Below are 26,404 nucleotides of genomic sequence, written 5' to 3' on the forward strand. Positions count from 1 at the left end.
TTAAGTACATTTAAGTCGTCATTGGACAAGCATATGGACGTACATGGAATAGTGTAGGTTAGATGGGCTTCAGATTGGTACGACAGGTCAGCGCAACATCGAGGGTCGAAGGGCCTGTACTGCACTGTAATGTTCTACGTTCATTGTAAGCTGTGATCTTTAACTGATTAAGTCAAAAGATCCTTTGTGAATGAGCAAGCCACCTTGTGTCATTTGTAAACCAGTGGAAGCTTCGGAAGACAAGCTTGTGAAAAGCAACAGCACAAGAATCATCTCAGCAACCCATAAGCAAAAACCAGAGTGTGACTGTGTATCTGTGCATGTGGGTAAGGGGGAGGTTTATATGGGGATTAGCATTTAATTTTGCAGTGTTATATGCGGATAATTTATAACTGTTTACCTATACCTGAGTTTAATAATTAAAGTTCAGAAATCTGGTATAATTTGGATGTAAAAATCAGGGAAATTGGGGAATATTGTACTTATTTAAAAATCATAGAATCAGCTCTACTGCCCATCAAGTCTGTACTGCCATAGCTACACTAAAACTACACTAATCCCACATTTTAAATCACTCTTGGGATGTAGACATAATTAGCTGGCCAGCATTTAATGCCTGTCCCTAGTTGACCTTGAAAACATGGTGGTGAGCTGCTTTCTTAAACCACTGCGGTCCGCAGAACTGACCCACAATACCATTGGGGAGGGTGCTCCAGGATTTTGGCTCAGCAACAGTAAAGTAACGACGATATATTTCTGATCAGGACGGTGAGTGGCTTGGAGGGGAACTTGCATGTATGGTATTCTCATTTATCTGCTGCCCTTGTACTTCTAGGTGGAAGTGGTCATGGATTTGGAAGATGCTGTCTAAGGAGCTTTGGTGAATTTCTGCAGTGCATCTTGTTGACAGCTTAGATCACTGTTACTGAGCACTGGTGGTGGAGGGAGTGGATGTTTGTTGATAAGTTCCAATCAAGCAGGCTGCTGCGTCTTGGATGGTGTCAAGCTTCTTCAAGTGTTTTTAGAGCTGCACCCATCCAGGCAAGTTTGGAATATCCCATCACGCTCTTGACTTGTACATTGTACATGGTAGCCAGGCGGTGAATTATTTGCTGCAGTATTCTTAGCCTCTGACCTGCTCTTGTAAGCACTGTATTAATGTGGAGAAGCCAGCTGAGCTTCTGGTCAATGGTAACCCCCAGGATGTTGATCGTGGGGGATTCAATGAATTTGTCAATTTTGGCAGTAGCTTCCAAATGCTTGTGAGGAGAACTTTGCATGGTTGACAGGGCTGCTTCTGTCGTCATCTTTTCTGGTCGTCTGTCTGATTTCATTTCTTTGTTAAAGCTTTGTATGATTGATATAACTGAAATGTCTAGCAAGCCACTCAAAGGCAGTTGAGAGTCAACCACACTGCTATGGGTGTGGAGTCACATGTAGGCTGGACCAGGCAAGGACAGCTGATATTCTTCTCTGAAGGACATTAGTAAACCAGATGGGCTTTTCTGACAATCGACAAATGGTCTGATGGTCATCAGTAGGTTCTTACTTCCAGATTTTTCTTTTGCTGCCATGGCAGGTCTTGAGCCCAGGTCCCCAGAACATTAGCTGAGTTTCTGGATTAATAGCCAAGTGATCATTTCACTAGGCCATTGCCTCCCCATTCCAGTACACGGCCCACAGCCTTGAACGTTACAATGTTAAGTATTCTTCCAAGTACTTTTTAAAGATTGTGATTACTATAAGGTTCCGACCGCCCTCTGGGTGAAAAAGCTTTTCCTCAAATCCTCTCCAAAATTCCTGCTTTTCTGACGAATTCAGGAATAGTGGCCAGTGCTCTAACACAGTGAATCATAACATAATGGATCCTAAGTTCTATTCTGAAGAGTAGGGAAGTTCTCACCAGTGACTTGAATAACAATTTGTCCCTAACTACAATGTAAAAACAAATTTGGTCAATACAACATTGCTGATTTGGGGAGTTGGCAATGTGCAAGCTAATTATCAAGTTTGCTATGGCTTTGGATTATGAAAGGCTTACATAAAAATCTAAGATTTTCTTTTCCTTTACATGCTGGAAACCCGAAAAGCAAAATGAGAAAAAACAGGAAATATTCAGCACGTTAGGCAGCAGCTGTCTGAAAATCTCAATTGCTTGGCAGACCCTAAGCTGCCACTGTCGTCTGGCAGGAATCTCAGCCAGGCTAATTGCATCAACGCATTTCAGACGTACTTTAAACAAACGAGACAAACAGTTATTCAATCGTCTGATAAATAAATACATTGCTTGGTAAGTGACTTGTACGCACCTTTAATGACTTGTTCTGGCTGTGTGCAAAGAGGAATTAATGGTGCACTGCAATCATTGTCATAATCACCAGATGCTCTAAAATTCTGAATACCCTTCATGGACTGCAAAACAAATTATGAAAACTTTAACTTAATATCCATGCATATTTTCCTATGTACATACATCTTAAAACTGCAAGTAGACCTGCTTAGCAACGAAGTTGAAGTTTCAGGGGGATAATGACTTCTTTAATTTCATAATTTTTGAGTATATTAGTGTGTCTCTCTCTCTCTCAGCTAATATAACAGAGAGAAGGTTTAAAGGATATTTAATGCATATGATCAAAGTAATGATCTGACATGATGGTAAGATGATAAGACAACAGTCGGACAAGATGATATGGAATGCGCTGTCTGATGGGGCAGTAAAAGGATATTCTATAGTAAGCTTTAAAGACAGAATTGGATACATAACTGAATACAAACATTTTGCAGGACAATATTAGTAAAATGGGGAATGTGGTTAGCAGAGGCAAAATGGTCAGAATGCCCTGTTTAGATTCCTTACAGTGTGGAAACAGGCCCTTCGATCCAACCAGTCCACACTGACCCTCCGAAGAGTAACCCACCCAGACCCATTTCCCTCTGACTAATGCACCTAATGCTATGAGCAATTTAGCATGGCCAATTCACCTGACCGGCACATCTTTGGACTGTGGGAGGAAACCGGAGCACCCAGAGAAAACCCACGCAGACACGGGGAGAATGTGCAAACTCCACGTAGACAGTCACCCAAGGCTGGAATCGAACCTGGGACCCCAGTGCTAACCACTGAGCCACTGTTCTGTCCCAATGTTTCTACATTGTATCCTTTTAATAAACTTTGAGTGTCACCTATGATATTTGCTTACAATGCCTTTTAATAGTCCTCTTACTCAAGGATGTTATAGAAGCAGTAACATGATTTTTTTTTTTTAAAGACCTAAACTTAAATATTCAATACACAAAGCATGAAGCTCATACACTTCACTGATTCGTAACAAGAAGTCATCAACGTAAAAGTTGGTTCAATTCGAGACCTGGATTGTTGAGCAATGTTTTCTGTTGACCTTATTTGAATTAAAGCCATGAGCTGGATTGTGCTTACCTAACCCCTTGGCTGAAGGATCATGGTTACTCGGGCAGGGAAAACAAAGAAGAGAATGTCCAGATCTGAGGACCTTACAAAATTAATTCTAATATGTTTATCTTATTCAATAAACTTCTTTGATGATAAACTGCTTTCGCTGCCTATTCTGCACTCTCTCACACGGTCACGATGCTACAACAGCAATTGAAACATAAATTCATAAAACATCCGTAAATCTCAGGTGGGAATGCTGATGCCACAACTCCTATGCTGCATATTTAAATCATTCCACTCCAAAAGAAAATAGTAATTGGGATCCCATTTCATCTATGGAAACATAAATGGAGTCATACATGCCTCAAAATGTTAACTGTTTCTTGCTGAACAGATACGACCAGACAGCTGAGCTTCTCCAGCACACCGTTAGGATCAGATTTCCAGCATCTGCAGTATTTTGCCTTTACTACATGTATAGCACATTGTGGTACGTGCAAAGGTTTTAAGAAATGCTTTCTCCTCTCCATTTTAGAACAACCAATTCAGCAGGACAATTTAGAGCTAAACAATGAAAGACTTCCACATTAGGTGGCAAGATAAGCAGAGTGATGCCATCCTATTTTTCCACCACGGCAAATTGCACACTCGCCCTCCAAAAACCAGCATTTGAAAAAAAGAGACCTGAAGATGGGTTTCTTGTTTGAACCAACAATTTTAAGTTTTGTATTTTACTGAAGCCATCAAACTACTAAACTTATGGACTAAACCATAAATGTATGGGTGGGTAAGAACTGTAACTTAGCAAAAGGGACTATTCCAGGGTGCAACTAAACAAAAAATAATTCCTTTAGATTTTGAGCTAGCAGAGTAGGAAACAGAAGGATGGACAACAAAATAGTGCTCAAGATTGAGGGGCTTGATGTATGCATCAATATAGTAGTCCTACAAATTACCCTTAGAGCCTGCACATTAGCAGATTTGATGCCAAGACAAAATGCAACTGATAGATGACTAAGATCTATGCAATATTTGCATTAAGTAAGTATGCTGCAGACTGGAAGAGCACAAACATATTCACCCATTTATTCACTGACGATTTTGTGGTGGCCACCCAGATGGCTGGAGCTGGGTCAGCTGATCGATCAATCTCCATCTGCAAAACACATTGAAATACGACGACATTAAAAGGAAGCACAAAATGTAATACCTCTTAATGACAGAATGAACCTCAATGAAGACGAAGAAAGTGCTATGTTGAAATGATTTTCTTGATATTACTGAAAACTTACTAGATGCTCAGGTCTCTTGTAATCGGGATTTATATTTTAATACATCAATTGCTGCACAAAAATATAAGGATTTCATTGAAATGGATTTGGCCCACTTTCGTGGAAAGGGATTACTGAAGATTTTTTAAATGACCAACTGAACATTTGGTGGGGAAGCCTGAAAAAGTGATCATCTGTGCAACAACTGATATACTTTGGAGTGAAATGGACAGCATCTTCCACAATTGCTTAATGAATATTAGCAAACAAGATGGAGCTATGTATCAGCCTGGTCCAAAAACCAGCAATCACAAGCTGGAGGAGCAAGAACATCAGCAACTGAGACATTACTGATGGCCCTCGTCTACTCAGAGTGCCAGTACAGACCAAAAGTAGTTGGGCAACTGTGTTCTCCGAGAATAGACCACAGCATAAGTGCAAAATTAAAGTTCTTGCTCGACACTTGCATCGTAACAAGAAAGAAAAATGGTAAATCTGCCAAGTTGTGCACTACTGCAAAACTGAAATGGATCTATGCACAATTACGGGCAGAATACCATGCAAGCACAGAGTGCATTTGAGGTGATGGGGGTCAGGCAGAACAAAATTAAATCAAATGGAGGTCGAGGATACACATTTTACTCTTCTTAGGTGAACAGAATCCTACTGCATGGGTAGGTTGAGAAGTTGGTGAAATCTTTCAAGGAGGATTTATGGAAAATAAAAGTCGTCACAACATTGAGGCAAATTGTACAGAAAATAATTTGCAATTTATACACCTTCCTGGAATTGCCTGATCACCCACAAAAAAATTAGATAGGAGCCTTTTGACAAAGGAATCCTGAATTGGGTGTTGCTCTGCATTTTTTCTTCTCCCAGAAATGCAGAAAATACAGCTAGCTTCTGTATCTAGAACAATCAAAATAGCCCAACCAGTCCAAGCCATTCTTATGCTCCACTTGATCCACCTTCTATGTTTCTTCATCTAAATCTATTACTGTAACTCTCTCTACCTTCCATACAATTTGTTTCAAACACTTCCTGGATGATGAGGAGAAAGTGAGGACTGTAGATGCTGGAGATCAGAGCTTAAAAATGTGTTGCTGGAAAAGCGCAGCAGGTCAGGCAGCATCCAAGGAGCAGGAGAATCGATGTTTCGGGCATAAGCCCTTCTTCAGGAATGAGGTGGGTGTGCCAAGCAGGCTAAGATAAAAGGTAGGGAGGAGGAACTTGGGGGCGGGGCATTGGGAATGCGATAGGTGGAAGGAGGTTAAGGTGAGGGTGATAGGCTGGAGGGGGGTTGGGGCAGAGAGGTCAGGAAGAAGATTGCAGGTCAAGAAGGCGGTGCTGAGTCTGAGGGCTGGGACTGAGAAAAGGTGGGGGGAGGGGAAATGAGGAAGCTGGGGAAATCCGCATTCATCCCCTGTGGCTGGAGGGTTCCTAGGCGGAAGATGAGTCGCTCTTCCTCCAGGCATCATGTTGCCATGATCTGGCGATGGAGGCGGCCAAGGACCTGCATGTCCTTGGCGGAGTGGGAGGGGGAGTTAAAGTGTTCAGCCACGGGGCGGTTGGGTTGGTTGGTGCAGGTGTCCCAGAGGTGTTCTCTGAAACGTTCCGCAAGTAGGCGGCCTGTCTCCCCAATGTATAGGAGGCACATCAGGTGCAGCGGATGCAGTAAATGATGTGCGTGGAGGTGCAGGTGAATTTCTGACGGATATTGAAAGATCCCTTGGGGCCTTGGAGGGAAGTAAGGGGGGAGGTGTGAGCGCAAGTTTTGCATTTTTTGCAGTTGCAGGGGAAGGTGCCGGGAGTGGAGGTTGGGTTGGTGGGGGGTGTGGACCTGACGAGGGAGTCACGGAGGGAGTGGTCTTTACGGAACGTTGATAGGGGTGGGGAGGGAAATATATCCTTGGTGGTGGGGTCCGTTTGGAGGTGGCGGAAATGACGAAGGATGATACGCTGTACATGGAGGTTGGTGGGGTGGTAGGTGAGGACTAGTGGGGTTCTGTCCTGGTGGCGACTGGAGGGGCGGGGTTCAAGGGCGGAGGAGCGGGAAGTGGAGGAGATGCGGTGGAGAGCATCATCAACCACGTCTGAGGGGAAATTGCAGTCTTTGAAGAAGGAGGCCATCTGGGTTGTTCGGTATTGGATTTGGTCCTCCTGGGAGTAGATGCGGCGAAGGCGAAGGAATTGGGAATATGGGATGGCGTTTTTACAGGGGGCAGGGTGGGAAGAGGTGTATATTTTCCAGTTTTACCAGACTGCAAACTAAAAGTGTCTTAAAAATAAGTTTCTTTCCCCCCTGAATTTCCTATTGGATTTCTTGACTATTTTATGTTGATGTTTTTCATCACGTGGAAAGATTCTCTGCAATTCACTGCCAAACCTTTCATTATTTCAAAGATCTTTATTAGATACCTTCTCAGCTGTTTTAAGCAAAAGAACAAAGATCCAGTCTGTTTATCCTTTTCTGAAATGTTGTGCCCGATTGAACCAAGGTTCAATACAGGTTCAGCTCAACTTTCTTAATTGCTAATTTTATCCTTCTAGAAACATAAGAACATAAGAAACAGGGAGCCAGGGTAAGCCATATAACTCCTTGGGACTGTTCGGTAAAATCACGACTGATCTGATGGTAGCCTTAACTCCATTTCCTGCCAGTTCCCCCATGATCAAACTCGAACTCAACTTTGAATATATTCAATGACCAGCCTCCAATGATTGCTAGGAAAGATAATTCCAAATACCAACCACTGTCAGAAGACATTCTCTCAGCTCCATCTTAAGCGAGAGACACCTTATTTTAAAAGTCTGCATTCACTAGTTCTAGAGCTCCCATGAGGGGCAACATCCTCTCAGCATCTATTCTTTCAATCTCACTCAGAATCATCGATGTTACAAATAAGATGGCCACTCGTTCTTCTTGAGATAAGGTCTAGTGCTTGGTTTTCTTTATGGCCTTGCTAACCTGTGATATCATTTTGTTGCTAGTGTCTAAGTGCACCAAGATTCCTCTATTACTCAATCGCATTTAGATTTGTACCTTCCAAGTAATTAATGAGTTTATTATTCTTCCACAATCTCAATTGTCTGAACTTAATCTGTCAATTATTTGCCCATTCTCTAACTTTATTAATGTCTTCCTATAATGTCTTCTACTGGAATATAAAAGTAAAAGTGTGATTAAACAGGCAATTAAACATCAAACAGGGGACTTTCACTTGGATGTAGGGAACATGGCTGAGATGTTAAGTTAATACAAAAGAGAAGGATACTGCCCAAGCCATGATGAGAGAGGAGAAAACACCATCTCTACAAGGGTTTAAAATTAATAAGGAAGAAGTCTTAGATAGATTGTCAGTTCTTAAAGTACATCCCATCTGCTTTAGTCTTGCATGCTAATTTATGTGGGTCTTTCTGAAAGGCTTTCTAAAATCCAAATCCACCAACTGGTTCTCCCTTAAATATTCCACTAGTAACATGCTCAAAACAAAAACCTCCAGTAAGTTTGTCAAATATGATGTGATTTTTCTTTTATAAATCCTTGTTAATTTTGTGTAATCCCATTGTAAATTTACAAATGCCCTGCTATCATATCCTCATAGTAGACTATGAATTTAAAAAAAAATTAATTCATGAGATGTGGCTGTTACTGGCCTGACCAAAATTTATTGTTGTACCCAACTGCCCAGAGGATAAGTTCAAACCTCACAAAATCACATTAGCCTAGACCTCTGGATGACAGGTCTAGTGACATGAACATTATACACCACCTCTCCCAATTGACATTAGACTAATTAGCGTGTAATTCCCTGTTTTCCTATTTTTTTTTTTAAAATAGTGGGACTACATTTGCTACCTTCCGATCTGCCAGGAATGTTTCAGAATTTACAGAATTTTGGAAGATGACAACCAAACCATTCATGAATTTCATGGCTGCCACCTTTAGGAGTTGGGGATTTAGATTTTCACTTTCAATCCCATTAATTACTCCAGCAGTTTTGTTTTTTAAAAAACTAATACTAACTTCCTCCTCCTAAATTGACTCTTGCTTCTCAATCATTTCTGGAAAGTTATTTGTCTTCTTCTGTGAAGAACAGAACTGAAACGGTTATTCAATTGCTATGCCATTTTCTCCTCCAATAATTCTCCTGTTTCAGACTGTAAGTGACCTACATTTATCTTCACCAGCCTTTTCCTTTTTACATACTTAAAAGCTGACTCTAAAAGCTTCTGTACATTCCTTGCAAGTTTACTCTCAGACTCTATTTAGCCCCCAGTCAATCACTTCGCTCTCCTTTGATTTCTAAACTCCACCCAGTACTCTGACTTGCTACTATTTTTCTAGCAACTCTACGAGTCTTCTTTGGATTGAATACTACAGTTACTTTCTTTTGTTAGCCATGGTTGGGCCGCTTTATTGGTTATATTTTTGTACCAGAATGGAAGGTATAACTGGCACAATGAATGCCTTCATTTCTAAATGTCAGCCATTGCCTATCTGCTGTCATGCTTTAATGAAGTTACCAACTGGTTGTAGCTAACCATGCCTCATAACTTAGTAGTTCAATTTGTTTCTTATTAAGACCCTAGTTTTAGGCTGGGCTACTTCAATTTCTAAGCTAAATGAAGAATTCTATCATATTGTGGTCAGCCTTCCCCAGTGATCCTTGCATAAAAATATCAATTAAATCCCTTCTCACTGCACAATACCACATTTTGGGCGGCACGGTGGCACAGTGGTTAGCACTGCTGCCTCACAGCGCCAGAGACCCGTTTTCAATTCCCGCCTCAGGCGACTGTGTGGAGTTTGCACGTTCTCTCCATGTCTGCGTGGGTTTCCTCCGGGTGCTCCGGTTTCCTCCCACAGTCCAAAGATGTGCAGCTCAGGTGAATTGGCCATGCTAAATTGCCCATAGTGTTAAGTAAGGGGTAAATGTAGGGATATGGGTGGGTTGCGCTTCGGCGGATCGGTGTGGACTTGTTGGGCCGAAGGGCCTGTTTCCACACTGTAATGTGATGTAATGTAATCTAATCTACGACAGACTCTTCACTAGTTGGCTCCTAAGCATACTGGCCTTTTAAAAAAAAAAATTTAGGAATTCAGCCATTGTTTCTAATGTGATTTACTTGGTCTATGTATACTAAAGTCACCCATGATTCCTGTACCTCACTAATTGCTGGTTGAATGCCATCCCCTACCATCCTGCTACTGTTTGGAGGCCTTCAGACAATACCCATAAATGCTCCCATCGCTTTGCTTCTTGGCTTCACCCAGATAATTTTCACAGTCAATATCCTTCACCACTATTGCACTATTCCTTTAGTGATAAAACATTAATTACCTACTTTTCTTTTTCCCTATCCTTGCTAAATATTGAATATCTCTGGATATTTAATTCCCAGCCCTAATCACCCTACAGCCATGTACTGTTAATTGCAATCATATTATATTTTCATGTCTATTTCTACTGTCAGTTCATCCATTGTAGAGTGAATGCTGGATATATTCAGATACAGTACCATCATAGAGATGTACAGCACACAAACTGACCCTTTTGGTTCAACTCTCCCATGCCAACCAGATATCCCAACCTAATCTAGTCACATTTGCCAGCACTTGGCCTATACCTCTCCAAACCCTTCCTATTCATATACCCATCCAGATGCCTTTTAAATGGTGCAATTGTCCCAGCCTCCACCACTTCTTCTGGCAGCTCATTCTATACATGCACCACCTTCTGCGTGAAAACGTTGCCCCTTAGATCTCTTTTATATCTTTCCCCCTCACCCGAAACCTATACCCTCTAGTTCTGGACCCCTCCCCCACCCCAGGGAAAAGACCTTGCCTATTTACCCTATCCATGCCCTTCATGATTTTATAAACCTCTATGAGGTCACCCCTCAGTCTCCAACACTCCAGGAAAAACAGCCCCAACCTATTCATTCAACTCCTCTCTATAGATCAAACACTCCAACCCTGCCAACATCCTTGTAAATATTTTCTGAACCCTTTCAAGTTTCACAACATCCTTCCGATAGGAAGGAGACCAGAATTGCATGCAATATTCCAAAAAATGGCCTAACCATTGTCCTGTACAGCCACAACATGACCTCCCAACCCCTGTACTCAATACTCTCACCAATAAAGGAAAGTATACTAAACGTTTTCTTCACTATCCTATCTACCTGTGACTCTACTTTCAAGAAGCAATGAACCTGCACTCCAAGGTATCTTTGTTCAACAAAACACTTTTTTTGTGCTATGGACCTATTTGCTGCCAGCAGTAATTTGCTCTGCTTTCAATTTTTCTCTTCAGTTTCTCACTTTGTTTCCTTTCTTGTTTCTCCCTACTCCAATCCCCCTGCCACTTGAGTTTAAACATTCCCCACAGTATTAGTAAATGACTTGGGAGGACATCAGTCCCAATACAGCTTGCCCATGAAAAAAGACAGTTTCTTGTTGCCTGCCATTTCAATACACCAAACTGTTCCTTGGCCAACATCTGTTTCAGACTTGCTGCAGTGCTCCAGCAAAGTTCAGCGCAAGCTGGAATAACAGCACCTCATTTTCTGCTTGGGATCCTTGCAGCCTTCTGGACTCAATATCCGTAACAAGAACAACAAGAACAAAGAAAATTACAGCACAGAACAGGGCCTTTGGCCCTCCAAGTCTGCGCCAATCCAGATCCTCTATCTAAACCTGCCGTCTATTTTCTAAGATCTATCTCCCTCTGTTCCCTGCCCATTCATATATCTGACTACATACATCTTAAATGACAGTATCGTGCCTGCCTCTACCACCTCCACTGGCAACGCATTCCAGGCACCCACCACCCTGTGTGTGAAGAACTTTCCACGCATATCTCCCCTAAACTTTTGCCCTCTCACTTTGAACTTGTGACCCCTAGTAATTGAGTCTCCCACTCTGGGAGAAAGTTTCTTGCTATCCACCCGGTCTACACCTCTCATGATTTTGTAGACCTCAATCAGGTCCCTCCCCCCCCCCCACCTTTAACCTTCTTCTTTCCAATGAAAATAATCCTAATCTACTTAACCCGTCTTCATAGCTAGCACCTTTCATACCAGGCAACATCTTGGTGAACCTCCTCTGCACCCTCTCCAAAGCATCCACATCCTTTTGGTAACGTGGCAACCAGAACTATACGCAGTATTCCAACTGTAACATCAGCTGCCAACTCTTGTACTCGATACCCTGTCCGATGAAGGAAAGCATGCCGCATGCCTTCTTGACCACTCTACTGGCCTGCGTTGCCACCTTCAGGGAACAATGGATCTGAACACCCAGATCTCTCTGTACATCAATTTTCCTCAGGGCTTTTCTATTTACTGCACAGTTTGCTTTTGATTGATTTTCCAAAATGCATCACCTCGTATTTGTCCGAATTGAACTCCATCTGCCATTTCTCTGCCCAGCTCTCCAACCTATCTATATTCTGTTGTATTCTCTGCCAGTCCTCTTCACTATCTGCTACTCCACCAATCTTAGTGTCATCTACAAACTTGCTAATCAGGCACCCTCCAACTTCCTCCAAATCTTTTATGTATATCATAAACAACAGTGGTCCCAGCGTGGATCCCTGTGGAACACCAATTGGTCACAGGTATCCATTTTGAGAAAGTCCTTTCCACGACTACTCTGTCTCCTATTGCCCAACTAGTTCTTTATCCATCCAGCTAGAACACCCTGGACCTCATGCAACTTCACCTTCGTGAGCCTACCATGGGGAACCTTATCAAATGCCTTACTGAAGTCCATGTATATGACTTCCCTTCTCTCATCAACCAACTTTGTCACCTCTTCAAAGAATTCTATTAGGTTTGTAAGACATGACCTTCCCTGCACAAAACCATGTTGCCTATCACTGATAAGCCCACTTTCTTCCAAATGGATATAAATGTCCTATCGCTCAGTATCTTCTCCAGTAGCTTCCCTACACGGACGTCAGGCTCACCAGTCTGTAATTACCGGGATTATCCTTGCTACCCTTCTTAACCAAGGGGACAACATTAGTAATTCTCCAGTCCTTCGGAACGTTAACCGTGTTCAAGCATACTGCAAAGATATCTGTTAAGGCTAGCTATTTCCTCTCTCGCTTCCCTCAGTAACCTGGGATAGATCCCCATCCAGACTTGGGGACAAGTCCACCTTGATGCCTTTTAGAATATCCAACACTTCCTCCCTCCTTCTGCCAAATTGACCTAGAGTAATCAAAGATCTATCCCTAACCTTAACATCCACCATATCCCTCTCCTCAGTGAATACTGACGCGAAGTACTCAATAAGAATCTCACCCCACTTTCTCTGATTCCACACGTATCTTTCCTCCTTTGTCCTTGAGTGGGCCAACCCTTTCCCTTGTTATCCTCCTGCGCCTTATATATGAATAAAAGGCTTTGGGGTTTTCCTTAACCCCACTCGCTAAGGGTATCTCATGACCTGTAGCTGTATGATGTGGGATCTGGCAATGTGAACAGCAACGACCACATCTGCAGCAAGTGTTGATGTGCAGATTAGAATTGATGATCTAGAATCTGAGCTTCAAACACTGCAGCACATCCGGGAGGGGGAAGAGTTACCTGGACGCCTTGTTTCAGAAGGCAGTCACATCCAGTAGACGAAGTAATTCAAATTCAGTAAGTGATCAGGGACAACAGGGTGTGACTGTAAGTGAAGCAGGTAGGGGGATTCTGAGTTCAGGACTGGAGGAGCCTCAGCCCTTGACCTTGTCCAACAGGAATGATATCCTTGCTCCCTGTATGGATGAGGGAAAGGGCTGTGGACAAGATGAGCCAGTTGACCACGGCACCATGGTGCAGAAGGCCATTCAAGAGGGGGGAGCAAAAAGACAAGTAGTTGTTATAGGGGATTCTATAAGGAGGAGGACAGATAGTATCCTTTGCAAGCCGGATCGGGGGTCCTGCATGGTGTGTTGCCTGGCCAATGCCAGGGTGCAGGACATCACCGGCCGGCTTGAAAGGATATTGCAGCGGGAGGGAGTAGATCCAGTTGTTGCGGTTCAAGTTGGCACAAACAACATAGGCAAGGCTAGGAAGGAGGACCTGTTTGGGGAGTATCAAGCACTAGGAAGGAAATTGAAGAACAGGTCCTCGAGGGTCATAATCTCTGGATTACTGCCCGAGCCACGTGCGAATTGGCATAGGGATAGGAAAATTAGGGAAGGAAACACGTGGCTAAGAGATTGGTGTGGGTGAGAGGGATTGCATTTCATGGGACATTGGCATCAGTTTTGGAACTGGGGGAATCTGTACCAATGGGACGGTCTCCACCTCAACCGATCTGGAACCAATGTTCTGGTGAAAAGGATAAATATGGTGGTTACTAGGATGTTAAACTTGTGAGTTGGTTGGAAAGGAAAGGGAAAGCAACAGGGATTATGGAGTCAACTAGAAAGATAAGCAGCAGGTTAGCACGTTTGCAGGGTTTAAGTTCAAGGCAGACTAGGAATAAAGCAAGCAAGGAAGGAAGGATAACGTAGGACATATTACTAGAGATTTTGGAAATCATGAGGATAAGAAAACTGGAATTAAGGCTTTACCTGAATGCTTGTAGTATTCATAACAAAGTAAATGAATTAACAGCACAAATCATCGTGAATGATTATGTGGTAGGCACCACACAGATGTGGTTGCAGGGGGTTCAGAAGTGACAGTTAAACATCCAAGGAATTACAACTTATCGAAAAGACAGGGAGATGGGCAGATGGGATGGGGATGCCTTGTTAGCTAAGAATTAAATTAAATCTATGGCACTGAATGACATAGGGTCAGATGATGTGGAGTCTGTGTGGGTGGAGTTGAGGAACCACAAAGGCAGAAAAACCATAATGGGAGTTATGTACAGACCTCCTAACAGTGGTCAGGACCAGGGGCACAAGATGTACCAGGAAATAGATCGGGCATGTCAGAAAATAAAGGTCAGGTGACCATAGGGACCTCAATTGGCAAATGGACTGGGTGAATAATATTGCCGGTGGACCCCACGAAAGGGAATGCTTACAGGATGGCTTTTTGGAGCACCTTGTGATGGGGCCCACAAGGGAGCAGGCTATTCTGGACTTAGTTCTATGTAATGAGCCAGACTTTAGAAAAGATCTTAAAGTAAGGGAACACTTAGGAGGCAGCAATTAGAATATGGTAGAGTTCAGTCTGCAGTATGAAAGAGAGAAGGCAAAATCGGATGGAATGGTGTTACAGTTAAATAAAGGTAGTTACAGGGGCATGAGAGAGGAACTGACAAAAATCGACTGGAAGCAGAGCCTAGCAGGGAAGGCAGTACATCAACGGCAGGAATTTCTGGGTGTGATGGAAGACACAGTACAAAGGTTCATCCTTCGATGACTGGAGGAAGAATGCCTCATCTTCTGCATTGGGACCCTTTAATCACAAGACATCAACAGCGACTTCACTCGTTTCTAACCCTCCAACCCGGCACTGTCCTCTTGACTGGATCTGTCCATCTTTCTTCCCACCTATTCACTCCACCCTATTACCATTATCCCCCATCTGCATCCACCTATCACCTTCCCAGCTATCTTCCTCCCTCCCACCTCTAAGTTATCTCTCAGCCCTCTTTCTCCCACCCATCACATTCCTGAAGAGATTATTCCCGAAATGTTGACTCTTCTGCTCCTCAGATGCTGCCTGACCTGCTGTGCTTTTCCAGCACCACACTCTTGACTCTTTCCTACAATGAGGAAACTAAATCAGATACGGGGGAGCATCAGTTTTGTGGAATACATCATAAAGTTTGCCAACATGACCCCAACTGTCCATGTGCTTGCCATTTTCTCAAGGTGACCTTTCTGCCCTAGGACCGCTACAGTGTTCTAGTAAAGACCATAGCCAGCTGAAGGAACAGCACCTCACTTGCATTTAGATTCTTTACATACTTTGGACTCAACATGGAGGTCAACAAAGCACAAATTCTGTCCTCCATTTTGATAGTTTCCCCTCCTCCTTAGTATCCGTACCTTCTTTTTCATGCTTTCCCTTCAGTCAGAGTTCATCTTTAGTCTGTCATGAGCATCTACACTTACCCCCTTCACAATAACAAAAAAGTCCCAAGATTTCCACCTTTCTCATCTATTCCAAAGAATTATTGGACTCAAAATGCTAACTATGTTTCACTCTCCACAGATACTGTCTGCTGGGTTTTCTTTTTACACCACAATTTTATATTGCTTCCTATTTGAGAGTTCAGAAGGTTGAGTTTTGTTCGTAAATAGGAAAGTACATTGATAGTGTTCTGCTTACTATTTTCACTGCTTTACCTTTGGTCTGTCTGCAGTCTTCTATCTATTTTACTTGAGCACGGCAGTGTTGCCAAAAGTTCTGCCCAATTTTTACGGCTGTACCTTGAGAACTGGTGCTTTTTCCTCACAAATCAGAACTCTAATATCTGGGTTCCGGAGGTCTGTGCAGTAGATTTTGCGGTCTCGCCCTCCCGAGTAGACATGCGTAAAGGCTTCATTGACTTGCAGTGCCCAAACTCCTTCATCGTGGACCCTATACGTTGCTATGCACCTCTGCTGTCCCAAGGACCACAGGCGGATGGTCCCATCAGAGCTGCCAGATAAACACTAAGGGATAAAAATGGAATGATGCTGTTATCAACACCAAAAACAAATGTTAAATTGTCACTTTTATTGGCTTGTGGAATGTGGATGTTGCTGGATTGGCAAGCACTTATTATGCATCCCTAATGGCAAACAGAGTTGGTGTGGTGGCCCACTCTTCACACAGAAACCATAGACAAATTAATACAGCAAACTTTTTATTAACCAGCATCTAGAGGGGCCAGGAATGGGCCGGTTTATCAAAAGGTCGTGTAAAAACATAAATGTGTATAGGGGGTCATACACCGTGTGGGCGGCACGGTGGCACAGTAGTTAGCACTGCTGCCTCACAGCGCCAGAGACCCAGGTTCAATTCCCGCCTCAGGGGACTGACTGTGTGGAGTTTGCACGTTCTCCCTGTGTCTGTGTGGGTTTCCTCCGGGTGCTCCGGTTTCCTCCCACAGTCCAAAGATGTGCAGCTCAGGTGAATTGGCCATGCTAAATTGCCCGTAGTGTTAGGTAAGGGGCAAATGTAGGGATATGGGTGGGTTACGCTTCGGCGGGTCGGTGTGGACTTGTTGGGCTGAAGGGCCGGTTTCCACATTGTAATGTAATGTAATCTAATCTAATACACATCACTGTTGTGCTTTATTTACTGCATAAATCACTTAAATAATAATGCAACTTTGCCTTAAACAAAACTTACCAGTAGAGAGCTTTCTCACTTGTACCCTCAACTTGGAAATCACAGAGATCGCAAAAACACAATAAACTTCCAACATTTGAGGTATGTAATTTTTGATGCTTTACCAAGAGTGCCAGTTAAAACAAAGTTTGCTGTATTCCATTTTCACATAAACACAGTCTATTGTGTCAATTGTGTGCAAGGTTCCTCCAACTCCTAGCTATCAATGAAATATTATGTTTACACTTGGCATCTTGCCACAACAATCAGGCAAAGATCAGTATATAGCTTATTGAAACAATATTCCTCAGTACCACAGGAATCCCCAGTGTTGAACTGTTCTCAATTTTGTGACACTGACAAAAAAAGTATCACATTAAACACTCCACTTGCTATTAGCTACTTTTATGACAGTCAACAGACGAGATTCATGCATGAGGGGTGCCTATAATTTAGGTGCAGTTCCTGATGATAGGTATCTACTCAAGGATCCAAGTCAATCAGAGCAAAAACAAAGTATGTTCCAAATTGTTTAAATACAGTTTTCATTGATAACCTTCTTAAATTTATTTTTAAATGCAACAAGTCCCAGAGGACTCTGGGTTTATATTCGATGGATTTTAGAAGGATTGGGGGGGGGGGTGGGGGGAATCTAATTGAAACATACAGAATACTGAATGGCCTGGACAGGGTAGATGTTTCCATTGGTAGGAGAGACTAGGACACAAGGGCATAGAGTAAAGGGAAGACCTTTTAGAACGGAGATAAGGCAAAACTTCTTCAGGCAGAGTGTGGTGAATCTATAGAATTCATTGCTGCAGAAGGCTGTGGAGGCCAAGTCACTGAGTATATTTAAGACCGAGATTGATAGGCTCTTGAGTATCAAATAGATTAAGGGCTATGGAGAGAAATCAGGAGAATGGGGTTCAGAAACCTATCAGCCCTGATTGAATGGTGGAGCAAACTCAATGGGTTGAATGGCCTAATTTCTCCTTCTATGTATTATGGTCTCAATCTCAAGGAGAATTAAATCAGGCCACGTGGCTTATGTAGGTAGTGAGGAAAAGAGGAGAACCCCAGGTAAGGTAACTGCGTGCATCAGTTTGCAACTTTTATGTTAACTATTTATTTTTTAAGTTACGAAATGAGCTTGCAAAAATGTAAAAGAAAACATGATACTACATGTTTTAGTCATTTGTTCTATTTTTACTCAAGTTGGGCTCGTACTTAAAGCTCAAGATCAATATACTTTAACATTCTTTAGCTGCGTTGTTAAGGAAAAAAAGACTACAGTCAGAGTAGCCAAAGGAAACAATTTGCAAAGGACTCCACGTATTACTCAAGTGCAGTAAATTGTTCTTCTGGAAGTAAAACCACTATGATAGACAGAACAAGGCACACATACAGGGATAGACCATAAACAAAGACAAATTCTAGAGTAAAATCACTTATTCAAAATCTAAACGCAGGTTGGAAACGTATTGTACCATAAATATTTGCTGGGAATGGGAATCGGTCAATGGCTCTTCAATATGCCAACATCACAAAGTGAATAAGTACAAAGTCCATTATCTTTAAAATCCTAATCATTACTTTGCAGTACTCAAAAGATTCAAAAATAACAACTGTTATAACTTAATATTAAAGAAATAGAAAAAGCTACACTATGGCAACAGTGAGCGAGAGAGAGAAAGAAACAAGTTAAAAGGCAGAAGGGGATGACAAAAGCAGCAGGAGAAGGAGAAGGAGAAGGAGAAAACAATTTAAATTTATATAGCACCTTTAGCCAAGGTTGACAAAGAGTAATATAAAATGATCTTTATGAGAACACTAACAAGAAATATGGAATACCTGTGTGCCATCTCGGTTCAACAGTAGAGCTTTCACGTTATCAGTATGACCTTTAAGCTTCATCAGTTTTGCACACGTTCTGGGATCCCATACTCTCAGAACCTGTTAATGACAACCAATATCTCAATACTACTTCAGAACTGTTGGGACAAGCAACATTAGCCCTAAAAACAAGCAAGATTTGTCTTGAAGAGGTTCTCCTCCTCGCTCCATAAGAATCTCAGGGAGTCTCTCGCTCTCACTGCAACCCCCAGGGCAGCTCTTCTGCCCTGAAGCTCTTCCTCTTTGCTACCTTCCCCACCCTCCCCTCTGACCTATCACCTTCACTCCCCACCCCCAATTCACCTATTATACTCTTTGCTACCTTCTCTCCACCCCCACCCTCCTCCTATTTATATCTCCACCCTGGAGGCTGCCTGCCTCCATTCCTGAAGGGCTTTTGCTCCTCACATGCTGCCTGACCTGCTGTGCTTTTCCAGCACCATTCTAACCTAGACTCTGATCTCCAGCATCTGCAGTCCTCACTTTTGCCTTCCAACATTATTTACCAATTCTTAAATTCAAACATCAACTCTAAGCAAACCAAATAGAAGACAATTACACCACATTCTTAGATAATATACAGTACACAAAACAAATTTCAAAAAAACTGACATTGTTCACTAGTCGCTTCTTACATTTAGCGCCCAATGCAACTGCAAAGTATAATTTCCCCATTCACACCTGCAAGTTTTTGTGTGTGAAATTTAATACATGCATTGTTTTTTTGCCCCAACTTTAATTGCATGGAACCATTAAAAAAGGTTAATCAAAAGTTCAAGTGCTATTTGATATTGGAGATATGTGAAACATTTGAGATATGTGAAAAGATCTTCTCAGCTACATGAACCAAACAAGCGTGGCTTTCTTCATAATTTAACTTACTTTTTCAGTAGATCCTGAAACGATTACTGTTCCCATCTGGTTCATTGCAAGGCTATAAATGGAATCTTTGTTCCCACTCAGTGATGATGCTGTTGTTACAAAACAAAAATATGCACTTAGCAATAAAATAGTTTTCCTGTGCAAAGTCCTCACATCTTGATTAACACACCCGAAGATATAATGGGTAGGGGAAACACAGGGAAAGCAAGGCAATAGAATCAGTCTTTCTGCTAATTCTCCTCAAAATTATACTAATTTCCTATGAAACAGTCATAAACTGGAATATTTTAGAAATGTACTCCTAGGATGAGGATATCACCGGCTAGTCCAACATTTATAGAGCATTCCTAATTGCCTTGCGGGCACTTAAGACCGCATTATTGTGGGTCTGAAGTCACAAACAGGCCAGACCAGGTAAGCATAGTAGTTTCCTTCCCAAAACAACATTAGTAAACCAGATGGGACGATAATAAAATCCTGCAAACAGTGGTTCCCACTCTTAGTTAATTTTGTCCATGTTTATTAAGTTCTTGGATAGTTTGTAGTAATCGTTACAAGCAAAACATTTTGTGACAAGAGATTTGCAGAAGTAGTCAAGATCAATAAACTGCTTTGCAGAGTATAGTAATTATTAGAGTTCAAAAAAATTGCTCCTAACTAATTCTTATGCCAGGTCTAGGGCTAAAAGTCTGACTTTTTGGCATTACTAATTCTTAGAAAGTGTTCAAGTCATTGAGTCATCCTTTTATTTAATCTTTCATGTAACATGGTGTCATTGGCAACGGCAATATCTGTTGCCCATCCCTAACTGTCCTTGAACTGAGTTAGCTTGTTAGGCCATTTCAAAGGACAGCTTAGAGTCAATCACATTACTGCAAGTCTGGAAATACCTGTAGACCAGAACAAGCAGATTTCCTTCCCTCAAACTATATTAGTGAATCAGTCTTTCTCACAATGAAAGCGCTATGCTCACTATTACTGAGACTAGCTTTATAATCCAGATATTAGTTGCAGTGGAATTTGTTCCATGTTCCCAAATTGTTGGCCCAAAAGCATCATATACTAAAACAGTGTGATTATTAGCACATACCATCTCCTTGTACTGTGAGATCCCAGCCAGTCTACAATATTATGGACAAATATATACTCAAATTAACCATTTAATTGCATTCATCTATGACAGTGATTAATCAACTTCCCCTAAATTTGCTAGTCTTTTACCCTAGTGTTAAATAAATTCAAATCACCGCATGCAGCCCATGATTATGTGAAGCAGATAAAACCCCATCAAAGTGAACACAGTACTAAAATTCTGCAAGTCTGCCACTATTACATTTTACTGGAACAATGACACTATATGTTGCGGTTCCGTTCGCTGAGCTGGGAATTTGTGTTGCAGACATTTCGTCCCCTGTCTAGGTGACATCCTTGGGACAGGGGACGAAACGCCCGCAACACAAATTCCCAGCTCGACGAACAGAACCACAACAACGAGTACCCGAGCTACAAATCTTCTCACAAACTTTGAATGACACTATATTTCTTCACAATCAAACAGAATAAAAATGAATTAAAACTAGTGGACTGTGATGAACATACAACTGATCCACTCGTTTGCTTCGAGAAAGACTGTGTAACATGCTCCATCAAGTCTAGTCCATCCATTCCTACATTGACCTGCAGGCCAATCCGAAACGTCGATTTCAAAGCTCCTTGGATGCTGCCTGAACTGCTGGGCTCTTCCAGCACCACTAATCCAGAATTTGGTTTCCAGCATCTGCAGGCATTGTTTTTACCTTGCCAATCCATACTTACGTGCCTTCTGAAGACATCTAGCAAGCCACAGCCTCCTACTTTTTTTTGTTTGAGGACAATTACAAGAAGTTAATAAATGCATTTTGATCAAAATTGTCAAAATCTCATCCACAAATTAAAAACACAAATAACTCATTTATTTATAAACCTTCCAAGAATTTATTTGCGTTGTGATAAAGGACATCTTCTCAGTTCCATTCCCAATCAAGAACTTACTGGTGACAGTGTTGTTTGAAGCAGTCAGTGCTGTAAGAGTATTTACATCCCAGAGGAAAATCTGTCTGTCTAGCCCAGCTGAAGCCACCAACTCCTTGTCTTTTGCATAAGCCAATGCCTTAACATAATCCTAATAAAATAAAGAAAAAAACTGTTAACTTTCACCATTTTCTTCTCTCTCTCTCTAAACTTATATTTCAATTCCACACAACTACGAAGTGAGTGAGTATTCACCACAGTACATCACAACAGAACTTGACATTAACAAGCACATTTCCTAATAATTAGAAGTCAGAGATCAGGAATGGGAAGCACATTTTCCATCTGTTGAGTTTGCACAGTTTAGTTCCACAACAGGGAAAATAAATGCAAGTTTCCTATTTCAGTCTAGAACCATTCCTAAACACATCTATTGCAAAACTCCTACATTACTAAAACCAATTCCAGTAGCATTTTCTCTCTAAACACCAGGTTAGAAGTATTTAGAATTAATTCCACGAAATATGCCTGAGCCAACAGATTAAACAGACAGGAAATTGGATTTAAAATCTTATTCAGTAAACATGTGTAACAATACAGTGTCCCAATCATATTGCAGCATGGCAGTCTAGACTACATACTCAAATCCTGCTCCTGTGCTGTTTTAAACCACAAGCATCTGATTCATGAGACAAAACTGACGTTGACTGAGTAAATGCGATGCTTTTATTGATGAGAATATTTCCTGTGATACATCTCTTTTAGTACCATAAGTAACCAATAAGGTGATTACTCAATGAATTAAGTTCTAATTTACTAAAAGCAAAGGATTTACATTTTCATTCTTCAAATTAACTGTATTAAAGTGGATAATTCCATTTTTAATATAAACTTATTCTGACATTCTCAAAACGGGATGTGTACATACACATAATATGGAGCGCAAGGTCCGTAACAGTTGCTTTACTCAAAAGGTCACCTTCACAAGAAGATTAATTTATAACTGTCCTCACCATGAATGGGGGTTAAAAACTTTAATAAAAGCATTAAGATTTATTACAAATAAATACACTTTGCATATTACTGAGGAAAGGAATACAAAACTTTCCCATTACAAAAAAAACATTACCTTATGAGTTCGTAATGTGGACATGCAAAATCCTTTATGAGCATTCCACACTTTCACTGTAGTGTCAGATGAAGCTGATATTACTAGAAAATTAAAAAAAACTAGTTCAGGATCATCTCTAAAGTGGTTCTCCAAAACAATACAACACAATTCTGCAAAATAAAAACACTGGAACCAGCAAATTAGGATATTGGAGTATTGTATGATCTTGCTGCACTATTGAGTCTATGTACACCCTCATGGATCAGACAGAAAACCTAAGGGCTTTATGTTAGTTAAGTAAGAAAATGGAGCAAACTGCAAATTCAAAATTAGCAAAAAAAAGTGCATGTTCAAAGCGGCAGACATGGTGTCACGCAAACTTGTTGTTTTGCCCTGAACAGCATTAAGCATCTTGATTGAGAGGTGACCTAATTGAAAGATTTTTCAGGATAGACGCAGAGAAAATGTTTCTCCAGGTTGGGCATCTAGGAAGTCACAGTCTGACCACAAGGGGTCAGCTATTCAGATCAGGAGGAGAATATGTCTTCAAAGAGCTGTCAATATTTAGGATTCCTTTCCAACCAGGCTGTGTCGCCCAGGAGTTCAATATGTTCAGGACAAGTGATGATAAATTTTTGGTTACCAAGACAATTAAAGGATGTGTTGATTCTGTGGTAAAGTGGAGTTGAGATGGAAGAAAGATCAACAAAAATCTTATTGAATGGCAGAGCTGGCTTCAATGGTCAAATAGCTTATTCCAGCTCCCATTTCTTGAATTTTTATGGAGATAGAGCTTGATGCACAGTGGCAAAAGATAAATCCAAACTAGGGCAACCAATGATTTGGAGATGCCGGTGTTGGTCTGGGGTGTACAAAGTTAAAAATCACAACACCAGGTTATAGTCCAATAGGTTTATTTCAAAGCAATAGCTTTCGGAGCGCTGATCCTTCATCAGGTGGCTATGGACTTTTGAAGAGGTAACAAGTAGGTTAGACCAGGGAAACCCAGTGGATGTGGTCTATCTAGACTTTCAAAAGGCCTTTGATAAGGTGCCACACGGGAGGCTGCTGAGCAAGGTGAGGGCCCATGGTGTTCGAGGTGAGCTGCTGGGATGGATTGAGGATTGGCTGTCTAACAGAAGGCAGAGAGTGGGGATAAAAGGTTCTTTTTCAGAATGGCAGCCGGTGACGAGCGGTGTCCCGCAGGGTTCGGTGCTGGGGCCACAGCTGTTCGCATTATATATTAACGATTTGGATGAGGGAACCGGGGGCATTCTCGCGAAGTTTGCCGATGATACGAAGTTAGGTGGACAGGCAGGTAGTACTGAGGAAGTGGGGAGGCTGCAGAAGGATCTTGACAGGTTGGGAGAGTGGTCCAGGAAATGGCTGATGGAATTTAACGTGAGCAAGTGCGAGGTCTTGCACTTTGGCAAAAAGAATAAAAGCATAGACTACTTTCTAAATGGTGAGAAAATTAATAAAGCCAAAGCACAAAGGGATCTGGGAGTGCTAGTCCAGGATTCTCTAAAGGTAAACATGCAGGTTGAGTCCGTGATTAAGAAAGCGAATGCAATGTTGTCTCTTATCTCAAGAGGGTTGGAATATAAAAGCAGAGATGTACTACTAAGACTTTATAAAGCTCTGGTTAGGCCCCATTTGGAGTACTGCGTCCAGTTTTGGTCCCCACACCTCAGGAAGGACATACTGGCACTGGAACGTGTCCAGCGGAGATTCACACGGATGATCCCTGGAATGACAGGTCTAACATATGAGGAACGGCTGAGGATACTGGGATTGTATTCGTTGGAGTTTAGAAGATTAAGGGGAGACTTAATAGAGACGTACAAAATAATACATGGCTTGGAAAAGGTGGATGCTAGGAAATTGTTTCAGTTAAACGAGGAGACTAGGACCCGTGGACACAGCCTTAGAATTAGAGGGGGTCATTTCAGAACAGACATGCGGAGGCATTTCTTCAGCCAGAGAGTGGTGGGCCTGTGGAATTCATTGCCACGGAGTGCAGTGGAAGCCGGGACGCTAAATGTCTTCAAGGCCGAGATTGATAGATTCTTGTTGTCTCGAGGAATTAAGGGCTACGGGGAGAACGCTGGTAAGTGGAGCTGAAATGCGCATCAGCCATGATTGAATGGCGGAGTGGACTTGATGGGCCGAATGGCCTTACTTCCACTCCTATGTCTTATGGTCTTATGGACTATAAGATCGGAGGACACAGAATTTATAGCAAGAGTAAACTTGATACTTCCTTAAAAATAAATATTATAGCAAAACTGTAAACTTTTTCCATAAATTGTGTGTCCTATGATCTTATACTCCACAACCTACCTGATGAAGCAGCAGTACTCTGAAAGCTAGGGCAACCAATGGTTATCTTTAATTTCAGATTCAAGATTATATGGAAACAAGACAACCCATATCTGAATACAAGGTCTGCATGACAGGCTCGGGCTTACAAATGACAATTAACACACTTTCAGTCAAGTTCCATGCAACGACCTTTTAAAGAAAAAGGTATAATTACCTCCTGATGTCACAACAGCATTATAACCACTGAACCCCCATTAGGATCATGGAGTCACCAAATTAGCTATTGAGGTGGACAAGCCACATGGCTATAATCAACAAGTCACTATAAATGTCGGAGGAAACATCACAGAAGCGCTTCGCAGGAGGCTCCCAAGCACTGAGGATGTCACCGAGACAGGGGATGAAACGTCTGCAACACAAATGCCCAGCTCGGCGAACAGAACCACAACAACGAGCACCCGAGCTACAAATCTTCTCCAAACCTTTGAAGGTAAATTGTTAGTATTACCACCAAAACAGCAACCGTGTTGCAAAAGTAAAACTTATAATCTGTCAAGCCGGGTTTCACTCTGGGGTAGAACATAAAGGAGCACAAGTAGGTCATTCAGCCCATTGAGGGCAGTGGAAGCCCAGTCTCTGGATTCATTTAAGAAAGAGTTGGATAGAGCTCTCAAGGATGGTGGAATCAAGGGTTATGGAGATAAGGCAGGGAAGAGGATACTGATTAGGAATGATCAGCCATGATCATATTGAATGGCGGTGCAGGCTCGAAGGGCTGAATGGCCTACTCCTGCACCTATTGTCTATAGTCTGCTCTGCCATTGAAAAATGGCTGACAAGTTTCTCACTTACTCCCAATAACCCTTTATCTCCTTGACACTTAGAACCTGTCTACCTAGTCTTAAATACACTCAATGGCCTGGCCTCCACACCCTTCTGTGGTAATGAATTCCATAGATTCACCACTCTCTGGCTGAAGAGATTTCTCCTTAACTCTGTTCTAAAAAAGGCCTTCCCTTCACTCTAAGGTTATGCCTTTAGGTCCTAGCCTCTCCTAACAATAGAAACATTTTCCCAACATTTACTCTGTCCAGGCCATTCAGTATTCTATAAGTGTCAATCGGATTTCTCATCCTTCTAAACTCCGAGTATAAACCTAGAGTCTTCAAACGCTCATGTTAAGCTTTTCATTCCTGGGACCATTCAAGTGAACCT

General features: G+C 41.9%; 1 protein-coding gene across 2 annotated transcripts in view; it reads right to left on the bottom strand.

The window, feature by feature from the left end:
* The window catches only part of wdr48a (WD repeat domain 48a), a 128,529-nt gene that overhangs the window by 41,775 nt on the left and 60,350 nt on the right, over positions 1-26,404 (bottom strand). For both annotated transcript variants that reach the window (XM_043690779.2, XM_043690778.2), the window contains exons 4-10: positions 22,883-22,965; positions 21,775-21,904; positions 19,744-19,832; positions 18,820-18,921; positions 16,083-16,307; positions 4,494-4,568; positions 2,310-2,412 (exon numbers count right to left, since the gene is read on the bottom strand). In XM_043690779.2, the coding sequence (XP_043546714.2) occupies positions 2,310-2,412; positions 4,494-4,568; positions 16,083-16,307; positions 18,820-18,921; positions 19,744-19,832; positions 21,775-21,904; positions 22,883-22,965 (807 nt within the window). The remainder of the gene's footprint in view (positions 1-2,309; positions 2,413-4,493; positions 4,569-16,082; positions 16,308-18,819; positions 18,922-19,743; positions 19,833-21,774; positions 21,905-22,882; positions 22,966-26,404) is intronic.

This window comes from Chiloscyllium plagiosum, unplaced genomic scaffold, assembly GCF_037043375.1.
Source record: "Chiloscyllium plagiosum isolate Xiang-an unplaced genomic scaffold, Cpla_swu_hap1 HiC_scaffold_5, whole genome shotgun sequence".
In the NCBI taxonomy this organism is placed as follows: Eukaryota; Metazoa; Chordata; class Chondrichthyes; order Orectolobiformes; family Hemiscylliidae; genus Chiloscyllium; species Chiloscyllium plagiosum.